Here is a 13,871-nt window from a genome sequence, read left to right on the forward strand (position 1 = left end):
AGATCATGGTTTCTGTTAAAATAGGTAAGTTTGTTATGTGACTTACGTACATAAGTTGAATACGTTACATAATTTAACTTGCGTAAGGAAGTCAAAAGAAGTCAACGTTGACTTTTGGTTTAACAAGGGACATGAACAGCCGCCTCCAGGGTGAAAGTCCTGTGTTTGCTTGACCCATTCATCCTTCCCGACCTCCTCTCAATGACTTTGTCGCTCTTTATACTACGTCACCTGACTTCCTCCGTTATTCCTGACATAATTACAATGGCCACTAGAGAATTAGAACTAGAAATTCCATTAACATTTAATTCCATAATAACATTTCAGCATATTGTGATTCAAGTATTCTGAGAGAGAATTAGACTTCTGCACCTCCTCATGGCTTTGTCAGAAGAGTTTGACCAATCATAGGTCATTTCAGAGAGAGAGCGTTCCTATTGGCTGTGCTCCGGCTGGTGGGCGGTTCTTGGTATTTCCTCAGCAGATCTCAACATGGCTGCCGGGTCACAAACTTTCTCATTTTACAGCTAAACAGTTCACTACAAGATGTTTCTGAAAACATTTGAGGAGAGAAATAGGCATTACAGTAACAGAATATTGATTCATTTACATTCATGTTCCTCAGAGGATGAATTCCAATGACTTTGGTGACTGATTATTACTGTTCATCTATAGTAGTGCCACCAGGTCAAAGTTTTCAGTTATCCAATGAAATAGCTGATTTCATGATCCCAGATGATGAATCACTGACTTTGGCGATCCTCTAACTTTTCCTCTATAGCACCACCAGCAGGGTTGGAATTGTTTGGTTTGGACTCATGAAATTTGGTACTGGGGTTGAATTGTAATAACTTGGGTCTTTGCTCAGTCTCACAGAGATGCTTGCGTGGCTGTAAATGTTGTTTATTCAGTGTTTTTCATTGTGCTTTAGTGGTGAATACTACCAAACAACTTTGTAAATAATCTAATTACCACAAAGGAATTGACAACCAGAGGCCTTCAGGGCCCCGGGCCAGTTGCTTGTTTCTCTCGGTTGGCCTTGCCAGCTACAATAGTAGCTGATTCACTGACAGCCTTAATAAATCCTTTTATATAGGCAAGGGGTTACAATGAAGTTTGATTAAATTGAGTGTATGATTTGATATAGAGTGATTTGTTGGTCACCTCCTGCTGACCACAGTCCATCAAATGCTCGCTTGCTTTTGTCAATCAGTGGCAGTTACAGGCATTATGAGCTGCATGACGCATTCATATTATTCTGAAACAGGCAGAGCTAGTCGAGCCCAACATAACTCAGATTGGCCACTGATTTGTGAGAAATATCCCCAGGTGCCCCCGGGCGAGATGTTGAGTGACAGCTGCAACATGACGGCTATCAATTAGACCGCGCTAAGTATTAAATGCAGCAGCTGAGAATTACTGTGAGAATTAAGGTCGAATTAAGTGTAACTGTGAGCAGAATTGGATTTAGAGAATGTTCTATTGTCAGATTTAGAAGCAAATGAGAGACATTCAGCTCATTCTGGGACTATTCGCGTCACGGCGTGTTATTCAAAGAGCAATACACCAGAGAGCTGAAACGATGTTCAAAGATGACAGGGTGTGGGATGTGATGGTGACACATAAAGCAGGTGCAGCTCAAAGCACATCAGATCCCATTTGCATCCTCTCTAATTTAACTCGGCTCTGTCATGAGAAATCTCAAACAGGGGAGGAGACAGAGATATTGTAAAGCAGATGAATGCAGCCTTCAGGAAACCAGCTTTGATTGACAGAGACGAGGGTAAACACTTCACAAGCGCGCCGCTCGCTTCAGAGGGACTGTTATGCAAAGAGGGGGATAGACGGAGAAAAGGGAAAATGAGAGTGCTCCACCCCTCCGCCCCCTCAGCTCCTCTCAGGAGGTGTCAGGAGCTGTGTGTAAAGAACCCAGCGCCCCCATTTCCTGTGAGAGGGAGTAGCGCTGAATTTTGATAACACTCATTTCAAATTGAGCGCTTCAAAGAGGAAAAGGCTTGGAGACAATTAGAATGAGAGCGTAGCCTCGGCACCCTGAATAGCCCTTGATGAGAGCAACGGGCGAGTTTGGATAGGTTAATCAGCCGTAATCGGAAAGCAGGTGTTGAACACGCAACCTTACAATCCTCCACCCCAAATTATATGATCGTCACATTCACTAAAGTATGTCTTTTAATTAAACACAGTGTCCTTTCCTGCTGTCTTTTCCTTATTCAAAAGCGTGAAGCAGCGCTGATTGCATCAGATCAGTGACACCAGGAACAAATTGCTTTTCTGCCGTGGCAGGGATGATGAAGGGGGTGGGAACAGTCTGTGTACACACGTGTGTGTGTTTGTGTGTGTGTGTATATATATATATATTAAAAGAAAATGTGTGTGTGTGTGTGGGGTGGGGAGGTGGGGGTGGGGGGGTGGGGGGTGGGGGGGGGGTGGGGGGGGGGATTGGGAGAGAGTGTTGCTTATCACAGGAGAGGCACAATGGCGACTTTAATCTGAAAATGATTCAAAAATTACTGTGCAAAAATCATCTTCTCAAGCCGTGGAAAAGAGGATTTGAAGTTTCATTTTGACTCTAAATAGAGTGAACCTGTTAAACAGGCCCTCACAGGCCTGCAGCTCACACCCAGGTATCGTGATCAAGGTGCACAAAGTGTTATACTAAAAAAAAAGTCCTCATCAAAGTGATTCTAAGATTCCATTTAACATTGTATTGTATGATAAAAGAAGGACTTGTGAAACAATTACAGCACTTTTGGTTCAATGTTTACAGTAAGTGCGTTGTGAAATGATTATATATATTATGTTATGGTTCTAATGAGTCTAATTAAAAGCTGGACTAGTTTCTGTGATGCAACCACCGCAGTTGGTCTCCAGTTTAATCTTACCTAATGAAGTGTGATAAAAATACATCCACAAACAAGTCTTTGGATGCAAATCAACCTTTTTACACGTATAGCTGTTTTGTTAACCATTTACAGGTAAATGTGAGATTTCACAAGGTCAGATCTTGCAACAGAATGAAAATGAATCTTTAAAAAGGTGTACAAATACCAATCAAGCCATCTTTAGGAAACATCGGGGCCATCGGATGATTCAAGGATCAACACAGGCCCTATATATGTGATACTGTACATACAGTACAGAAGCTCTATCCTATAGTGTCCAGTTCAGGTGGCTCCTATGGACACATGGACTGAATTAGATCTCACAAAGCCGTGAGAAATAATGACTGTATTGGTCTTCCTGACAGGCCCCAGGACGAGCATCTAATTGATGAAGTTTCCATGCCTGATCAATACCAGCACGGAGTGACTGACAAGCTCAAACAGCTTTGGGCTCGACTCACTCCCCTCACTGCCCATCATTTTAACGAGCACATACCATAGTGTCACATGAGGATTTTACAGAAGGATAAACTCATGTACAAATTCCAAATGTTATGTCTTTGCTGGTATAATAATGATGAAAATAATGTGTATGAACTGGCTATCAGCAACTTTACATTGAACAATTATGCAATTTGCTCATGCTTTTTAAAAGCTCCCGTGGTATACTTACAGTCACCATCTTTACATTTTACAATTTTCTAGACAAAATATTGCATTAATAAAAACTAATTTGTATTTCACCACCAGAATTGCATTCTTGGCAGTGTTGAGAGGGCATTTTGATAATTATACAGGCAGGGCCAGATTACCCATTAATGGAGCTGCGATGCTCAGAGTTACCAAGTTAGTTTGCTTATAATTGATTAAAAGCAAAAATATTCATGAATATGCACTATATAAGATTAATATCAACTAAAATATGTCAGATTCTGAAACTAGATTTTGGGACAGGGTACTTCAGGGCCTCAAGAATAGGTCAAGATGATGAAGTATGGTGTAAGTTAGGGAGATAATATTTACACAAACTATCAAATGAATAAATAAAACGTAAAAACATATCTTTAAATGATTTGATAACTTTACAATCCTTTCTGGTGACAAAAATGTAAATGTGAGTTGGGTGGCATGCACGGAGAATCCTGGGAAATATTTTGGGATCAACTTTAAAAAATTATCTCCGATAGAAAATCAAAAAACAAAATAAAAAATGTAATAGAAATAGAAGGATGTGTTTTGCCTAGGTTAGCACAGAGCGTGTAAGCAGGGGGGAAACTGCTAGCCTGGCTCCATCAAAGTGAAAAAATACGCCTTCCAATCATTATAGAGGGAAAGCAGGGCAACTGCCCTGGGGCCCCCGAAGGCTCCAGTTTCACTGTATGAATTTTAGTTTGTACATATGTAATTTGTTGGAATTTCATTAATTGCCAAATATTGCATACATAATGCGCAGAGTAAGAAACATGGGGGGTCAATAGAGGTTAATTTGTGCCCCTGGGCCCCCAAGTGGGTTAATCCGGCCCTGCTTTCAACAACTCCAAAACTGTCCTATTTACACATTTGATCTTTCAGTAAAATTGGAGACTGGAGTTGGTGTTCAGTCTTGACAAAACCTTTATGTGTGTGTAACTACACTTTGTTCCCATACTTTAAAAAGTAATGTTAACTCAAGAAAATACTGCTCAATAAATAATATTGAGTTTGGAAGTTTTTAGTGGTGTGGTGACAAATGTAAAAAGAGAGGCACTGTTTTAATACAGAGACAAATCAATGAGTGTGGTTGTTTAAGATTGCATTCCTTTCTTTAGCCAACAGCACTGAGCAGCCCCTTCCTTTAGCGTCTGAAGGCTGTGATGTGTGTGTTTGGTGTACTGAGTTGTTGCTGTTGCTGGACTAAAATAAAGCCCCTTTAGCCCAGTCAGCCCTGCAGCAGCCATTAGTTTGAGGCAGCTCTCCCAGCAGAGCTGCTGACAATGATGACAGGCAGTGGCAATGCAAGCAGGCCCCGGGGGTGGGACTCCAGAGGCATCACTTGCTCCGTGTCAGCCGGGGCCAACGTATTTATCTGGGCAGTAATCTGAAGGAAAAAGGACAGAGTACCTGACCCCTAAACCTCAGGGACATCATCAAAACAGCTCCTATTTCAGTTCCACCATAACTCGCAGTGTCGCTCCATGCCTGCTCTCAGAGAGAGAGAGAGAGAGAGCCGAACTGATGAATAACAGAGCAGCAATCAGCAGCGAGTCTAGTAGCGAGGGTAAAGCGTTAAGGAGAAGCAGAACTGATCACTCGTGGATCTGAGCTCTGAGCTGAAACTGGCCCAAACCTGAAACAGCAACACTGTCATCTCACTACGGACTCCGTCTGCACAGTGATCTACTGCAGGTTGGAGACTTCCTCACTGTGATAGCAATGCATAAGTGCTATAATTGTTTATAAGTTGAGTACTAGTTTAGTTCTTCAATAATATTATATCAGTATTAATTAAATTCCAAATTGCAAATGTTAAAGGACCATACCAATTATTTGAAATGTTTTAGCCACAAGGCTGGATTACGAACTGGACAAAATTAGCAACCGATCCAGGGTTCCAGATCCCTAATACGTTTTTGGTTTGGGATAAATTAATTAAATGCAAATTTGTTTTCCAAATTTTGGAATATGTACTAAACCACATAAACATCTGAAATATGAAGGGCCTTGATGCAAGTCCTGTATCATTACTGAGGGCCTTGAATTTTAGGTTTTAAGAATTAATAGTCTCTAGTTTAGTTGATATAGTGCTTACTTCGTGCACTTGGTTTAAACTTTTGAACCCTATGCTGTTTTACTTAATTTTCACTTCTTTTTTTCAGACTTAAAGCTGCAGTAGGCAGATTTTTTTCAACATCATTGGGCAAAAATTCCATAATAACCTTTCAGCATATTATAATTCAAGTGTTCTGAGAGAAGAACTAGACTTCTGCTCTTTCTCTGTTCAGGCTTTAAAAAAATCTGGCTCATTTTACAGCTAAACAGTACACTGCAAGATGCTTTTGAAAACATTTGAGGAGAGAAATAGGCATTACAGTAACAGAATATTGAATCATATTTGATCAGCGCTGCCTAGTTTGACCGTTTGATCAGAGTTTGCGAGTGATCGACAGCCGGCTCATAGACGGCAGCTGGACGGCAGACTCCAGATCAGCTCTGACTAGTTATTTTCCTCTGCTTTGGGAAATCTTGCCATTAGGAGCACCGGAGGCACATGTTGTTTTTTCCATCTCATGCACTACTCTCAGGATATAGCGACTGTTTTATAAAAAAGAAAAAAAAATATTTATTTTAATCGCATTTGCTCCAATCTCGCCTACTGCTGTTTTAAGTCACCACATGTCTTAGCTAGGCATGCCATATCTTTTTTGACAAAAACATCTTAGCACAAGGTTACTTACCAGGGACCAAAATTCCACGTTTATGTCACATAATAAAAACTGGACCATCTCAATGACAACTGAGCTGAATGGCATCTGCTGATGAAGGCTATGTGATATGGCTGAAATCTTCCGGGGAACTTCCTATAAATTACTGTTTTCTAAATATGTTTTTGTATTGCAAAGGTTAATAAGAAACCTTCAAGCGCAATGCCATATATTTTTATGTGCAGAATAAATCAGGCTACTACAGCTTTACTATATATATAAAAAAAAAAACCTGTTAAGAAAACGGTGTTCCCTGTACATCATGAATGGACAGAGGAGAGTGTCAGTGTTGCAGCAATATAATAACCGTGTTGGTGCAATATTCTATATCTTGGTGCTGTTAAAAAAATATTTGAATTCCAAAAAGCTCATTTTCATAGATGTTATTATAAATGTTGATTGTATTTGTTGTTTGTTTTTAATTTTGGATGAATATAATTGGACCTTGTTCCACAACGGTTCCCATCATTTGGATGATTTAAAACAGGGTGTGCAATAGCCTGTTAGTTTGTTATGGGCTCCTTTTCTGTCACCTGTTATAGTTTAAATTTAGGTGAATCTTCACCACGGAAATTATTAAGCTACTACCATGGATGAGTGAAAACTGAAGAAAATATCTAAGTCTATCTGAGGCAAAATCTGAAGTTATAATGGAGCATCTTATTTTAAATGTGTGGCAATGTATCCAAAATAGACATCAAAGCTAGCACAATTACTGAGAAGAAGGGCTGCATTTTTCATGCAAAATGCTCCAACCAGGTTCAAGGGATTAATCAAATTACCAAAAACTATCTGACCACCCGTTTCAAATGTTTTCAGCCAATTGAATGGATGTTATCAGCGGTTATCACTACCATTCTAATGCTTCAGACGGGCCAAATTGCACCTGTCGCATTATGAAAGTGAAACTTTAACGATGGAAATTGAAACAAAAACTTTAGGTTTAGACAACAAATCTACTTGGTTAGGTTTAGGTAAAGATTGTGTTTAGGTTAAAATAAATACTTTGCTGCTTTATATGCTTTACAACGTCACCTCACATTATTGCTACGGCCTCTAGAGGTCGCTGTCGTCATGTATTTGTATCGGTGATCAACTATGTGAATAGATGATAACGGTCTTATGAACCTACTAGAAGGTGTTGCAGGCCCCATTTAACCCATATCTACTGTACAGTAACCATTGATTACCATTCATTTCACTGCATCACTGCATCACTGCATTCTGTCTTTTGAGTAAATGCAGATTCATTTGAAATGCTTGCGCTGTATCAACAGAGCAGACATGAAGATCATTGTGAGGTTTCCAGTCTGTACAAATTGATTTTCATACAATACAGAAATGAATGGAAACAAATGGCTGCCTAGAGAGCAGAAAAACAATTCAAAATGGGAAACACTATCACATGCTTTGGAAGATGGTCATAATGTAATGTAGGGTATTCGGGATTTGTAATAAATGGAATAGACATGCACCACCACATTCCCCTTGTAAATTGTGTGTTTTTTAAAGCAGAACTGTTACAGATCCCTGCAGGGAAACTGTCCGCCTTCCAGAGAGGTCAGAGGTCAAGGTCGGCTACAGACCATCACCCCTGAAGCCAGCAGCGATCCAAAAAAGGACAGTCTCTCTAACCTCTGCCATACTGCTTCCCCAAAGACACTCCGTTTACTACTGTAGGTATTTTATGCAAGTGAAGCTCTCAAAGAACACGCTTGCTGTTTTTGTGCATCAGTGACAGTGAGGAGCTTTGAATCAGTATCATAGCAAGAAGTAACAGCCAGATGAAGAGGCTGCAGGGTCCTGGCACTGCTGATTACAGGCTAATCAGGGGGCAGGGGAAAGGATGGCCATTGCTAATGTGAAGTATCACTTGCCTTGGGTGATACTTGTCTATTAGAGCAAGAATAGCATCTCATAAATCTGATTAATCTTAACAGTGCCGATGATGGATGAACACTAAAGAGTGAGAAGACCTACTGTACATGCACAAAACCTGAAGACGGGATAGATTAGATGCATTAGAATATGCTGTGTGTACATTACTAAAACAGAGGGGTCTGATATTGAAAAAGTGGGAAAAGCTGCGACACGCAAGTGCCTCAGCTGGTGAAGTCTTCACCTCTACAATCGTGTCACACTAGTAGGTAGATTGTTATGCAGCCGAGCATTGTTCAAATCCACAGAATTACATTCTCTTCAAGATCCCAACATTTCGAGTGATACCAAATATGTCAGGCTGAGTTATGTGCAAATATGTCTAAAATGATACACAAGAGGGACCAAATATGTGCACATCCAGGCAAAGATATTCAGGTGCAAGACAAAAAATACTTAACTGCCGGGTACAAAATGATACACAAGGCATAGATTTTATTTACTTTTTTTCAACTGGATGTACCAGTGAAGGAATAAAAAAATAAGGTCAAATCAGGGTTTTGAATGTGGCAATGTCATACATTGTGGAAAACTGTTAAATGTTATTTGACTTTATAGCATTAGTGTTGAAAGATCATAAAGTCCCACAATGGTCAGTACTAATGAGTGATGTTTAATTGTGTAGTAATGAGTGATGTTTGATTGTGTGTTTTGATGTGTGCACATAATGCCAAGCCATCTTATTATTATTATTATTTTTATTTAGTTTTGAGAAATATAAAAACATTTTGAGACCCACTTTCTAATGACTCAAACCTTTTACAGGGGTAGAAATGGTTTAGACTTTGTAACTAATGGATCCATAAATGTTTAAAGAATCATTTAATTAATGCATTGGAGCTTGCTGTTTGTTCCTCTGACTCTATCTATTTGGCGTGGAGAGGAGGTCGTGTTGATCTGGCTCTATCAATCTGGCTCTATCTATCTGGCGTGGAGAGGAGGTTGTGTTGCTCCGGCTCTATCTATCTGGCATGGAGAGGAGGTTGTGTTGATCTGGCTCTATCTGTTTGGCGTGGAGAGGAGGTTGTGTTGTTCTGACTCTATCTATCTGGCGTGGAGAGGAGGTTGTGTTGACCTGGCTCTATCTATCTAGCGTGGAGAGGAGGTTGTGTTGCTCTGGCTCTATCTATCTATCTGGTGTGGAGAGGAAGCCGTGTTGCTCTGGCTCTATCTATCTAACTGGTGTGGAGAGGAAGCCGTGTTGCTCTGGCTCTATCTGTTTAGCATGGAGAGGAGATCATGTTGCCCTGGTTCTATCTGTTTGACGACGCTGGGAAGCTGCTTGGGGGGGGGTTTCCTTATACGATGAGTGTCGCAGTGTACGCACGGAGTGTGTCGTTTCATATAAATTGTAAAGCCCCGAGGCAAATTTGTGATTTTGGGTTATACAAATAAAATTGACTTGACTTGACTAGCTTAGCTATTAATAAAAAACCTTGCATTGCCTTTTGAAGATATCTACTTGATTTGTCTACCTCAGACCAGTGATGGCTCTAGACCATTTCAAATGGGGGGGAGGGGGGCCAGGCTGGGGCCACATGCAGTTTTAGGGGTTCCGAAAATATTAAGCACAACTATTACATACCTCAGACGGTCACCCACTAATATGAAGGTTGGTGGTTCAAACCCTGGCCCCTGCAGTCTGAATGTCGAATTGTCCTTGGGCAAGATTCTGAACCCCAAATTGCTGTGAGCAACTGTGTGCGTGTGAATGTTTATCGCTCCTGATGAACAAGTGGCACCTTGTATGGTAGCCACCACCATCAGTGTATGAATGTGTGTGTGTGAATGGGTGAATGTTGTGTTGTAAAGTGCTTTGAGTGGTCGCTAAAACTAGAAAAGTGCTATGTAAATGCAGTCCATTTACCAACCCTACAGGTTTATTTAACAATAAACACAATAATACTCATTCAGTGCTAACATATATTTTATCACTGCTATGAATAATTACAATTTCCCCTCTCTGGGGTGAAAAATGTACAACAGTATTTGCCACAGTTAGGGGGGGTCTAGGCAATATTACAGGGGCATCATCTGGACCAAAATGTATTAACAACCTAACATTTACTACTGCAGACTGGGTCCATTATTGTAACAACCATTATTGATGACCTAGTAACATTATACACTCACAGATGACTAACTGGCTTTCGCTGTTTGCCGAACACCCATTATTAATGACTTTACTATTAATGACTCTCTGGCCACATAGGTTTTTTCACAACTTGTCAACCCAAAAGTTGTTCTTATTAATAGCTTAGAACTATAATGGTATATAAAGCGTATAGATATTTTATAATGGGTGTCTGATGAGAAAGTGCCACTGATTTTTCTTCTCGCTGGTCCTTATCATTCATGTAATGTGCATGCGTATCTGTACTTTGTTACTGGTTACATCGTGTATTTTCTGTGTCATTTTACAACCCGTTCTCACCCCATCTCGTCACATACTGACGCTTGGTCGAGACCCCTTGGCGTCACTTTCTGACATGTCAGTCCACTCAGGTCGCAGTAAACACGTGGTTAACGGGAATTAAAACAAAAACACTTGCTTAGATTTAGGCAACAAAACCACTTAGTTAGGTTTAGGAAAGAAGATTGTGGTTTTGGTTAAAAATACTACGTTTGTAAAGTGAAAGTGAAACTTATCATTGTGAGCACAAAGACAACCAACATGTGTTGGTTTTACACGGGACACAATCAGCGGTCTCCTGGATGAAAGACCTGTGTTTGTTTTACCCCTCCGACCTACTGTGTGTGGGTTCTTTCTGTCTTTACACTATCACCACACTCCCCGAGCACTTCCTCTGAGTGTCTAATAATGACACGGGTGGGTTTACATTGGAGTTACTTGAAAGCCCAGTGCGTCTCATACAGATGACAAAGGGTGCCTTGTGCATCAGTATCAGATGCTGAGCGGCATGACAAAGCACTGGTTGAAAACAAAAAAGTGGTTGAAAAGGTAAATAATCAAATGAAATATGATAATTTAATAAAAGATAAACAAAAAAATTGTTGACCTGTTTTTCTCTGTATGTTTATTTATCCTTCTGTCTCTCTACCAGAGCTTTTATCATTGTCCACAGCTGACATTATGCGTTACAGTAACTAACATCTTCACCATCTCCCCACATGCACATTTTATTTGTACTCATATATCATACTGTGAACTTTTGCATCAATATTTTGCATATTCTTGCCCAAACTGTACATCTCTCCCACTTTAAATACATGTATTTTTATGCATTTCTTATATTTTTTCCTATTTTATATTGTAAAATATCTCTTCTATATTATGTCCCTTGACCTTTGCACTATATTTACTGTTATGCACCAAGACAAATTCCTTGTGTGTGCAAACCTCCTTGGCAATAAAACTGATTCTGACGCTCTGCCATCAAAAGCAGTTTTAGTCTACATACTTACTTTTTTGTGTTCTTAATAAAATAATACTTAATTTTCCTGTAGGAACACACTACAGATGCAGCTCTGTTTATAGAAGTGTACAAATAAGTGAGAAATCTTGTTTTGTTTTCAACTTCTCACTATAGAATTATATCAAAATCATCTTGAAAATGGACTTCAAAATCATCAAACCTTTAAGCGCTTGGACTGATCACAGTAAGCAGCTCAATCCATCTATGGGACAATTAATTGCCTGCTTTTTGTGCACACACTCACTCACATGTCAGCAGCCAGACCATAGACCTGAATGTACAAAACTAGTCAACACATTTTTGGGTGATTATGCAAACACAAGCAGAGGCGTGGGCATCCATCACAACCTGATTTACAAGGTTGTGGAGTCAGCTGGGTGTCAGTTGTGTCTACACAAACACATCCAATTAAAAGACGCCTGACAGGGCAGGAGTTTGCCTTCAAATAACTTCTTCCCTTCACAAGTTTATATAAACTGTCATCTATCCAATACAAAGAGGAGTTTGTATGCAATTTGGATGATATTTCTGATGCACACATGACGCAGCGTGAGAATTGATTTAATGATAATCTCTGAGACTTAATTTGAAGTGCAAGGAAGTAGAAAATATTGAGTGATTGTTCAAATTGCCGCAGCCATCCAGGGAGACAACTCTCTAAACATCACCCATGTTTTGTAGCATTCTTTATTTTGTCAGAGGGGATATGAATAATGCAGGGATGCTGCAAAAAAAACAAAAAAAAAACACTATCAGCCATTCCTCTATTGTGACAAGAGCACCAGGAGATAGGCTGCATTCATTTGGAGCACTTCTAGTTTTTTTTTTCCAAGGCTGGAAAATGACATTTTTATCAGCCTGCTTTGCCTACTTGAGTTCTCTTTTTTTTTTATTCTTGAAAATTGAAAAACTTGAGGCAATATAACAAAACCATAAAGGAATCATATAATAAGTTTGTATTAGACAGTGGTTACTATTATATAAAATGTGTTCTGACTGATAACTTTAATAGGCTTTGAGGATGTATAAGCTTTGCATATTATCTGACTGGAATGTAACAAAAAAACAGCACATCTCTGTTATAGTGATCCTGTGTGTGTTTTCTGAGGAGGATCAGTGAGCCATGTGAGCACATGGAGGGGACTGACAAAAGAAAGAAAACAGAAAGCTTCCCAGGCGAAAAATAAGACACAACAACAACAACAACAACAACAACAACATGTCATTTGGGAGCTCGAGGGCTGAAAAAAAGCTCTTCTGAACACTCAACATATCCAAAAAAAAAACAAGGGAGTAAATATGTTTTTGGACAATCCTTACCTTCAGCGCCCATCTCTGTCACCGCCGCCACAAAAACAAGCAGGAGAGGGAAATAAGAATAATAATCTCTGGCAGCATTCATCGCGTTTTTCCACCCCGTTTTGCGCTTCTCAAGCTTTTAGTAGTGAACGTCCTTGGGATCAACACTTTTTTTTTCCTCTGGCTGGACTGAAAAACACTGAGCTCCTGCCGAACACCGACTACTCACACACACGAAGCGCTCCTCTCGGTGACTTCAGCCCGGGGTTTGCTGTCTGAATGTTACTCATTGACAGAGACGACGGTGCTTTTTAGTTCTGGGTCCGCCACCACCACGACTATACTGACTACTGACTGTAGTGAGTCCACTGACTGAAGCCTGTAGACTGTGGAGCTGCTGCTGCTGATGATGCTGATGCTGATGCTGCTCTGTGCTCTGTGCTGGGAGCCTCCTCTTCAGGCTCTTCCGCGCATTCAGCACCACGGACAGCTCCTAGCGTCGGCCGAGGGAACACACGGAGGAGAGCAAAAAGAAGCTCAAAGTTAGATATTATCGAAAAAGCATTTTCTTTCCTTCTCACTGTTCATGCAACCTCACCTTGATAGTTACCTATATTTCATGCTTTTGCCCAGTGTTTAACCTTGCCTGATCACTAGTAATATGTGATAATAATGCACACAGAGCACTTTCATAAACTAAGCTACACTGTTAAGAAAGTCCCAGTAAAATAACAGTAAAGAACCTTTATGTTACTGTAAAATTAACAGTATTATACTGTCGCTGAAATTCACAGCTTTGTACTGTTAATGAAAAATACAGTTTGAACTGTTTT

The 13,871-nt window shown here is 40.0% G+C and overlaps 1 protein-coding gene across 1 annotated transcript in view; it reads right to left on the reverse strand.

Moving 5' to 3' along the window:
• Positions 1 to 13,551, reverse strand: part of LOC119491725 (seizure protein 6 homolog) — a 177,419-nt gene extending 163,868 nt beyond the window's left edge. The window contains exon 1 of the mRNA XM_037775926.1: positions 13,060 to 13,551. Within this exon, the coding sequence (XP_037631854.1) occupies positions 13,060 to 13,141 (82 nt within the window). The 5' untranslated portion in view covers positions 13,142 to 13,551. The remainder of the gene's footprint in view (positions 1 to 13,059) is intronic.
• Positions 13,552 to 13,871: the final 320 nt, after the last annotated feature.

This window comes from Sebastes umbrosus, chromosome 7 (assembly GCF_015220745.1).
Source record: "Sebastes umbrosus isolate fSebUmb1 chromosome 7, fSebUmb1.pri, whole genome shotgun sequence".
Lineage (NCBI taxonomy): Eukaryota > Metazoa > Chordata > Actinopteri > Perciformes > Sebastidae > Sebastes > Sebastes umbrosus.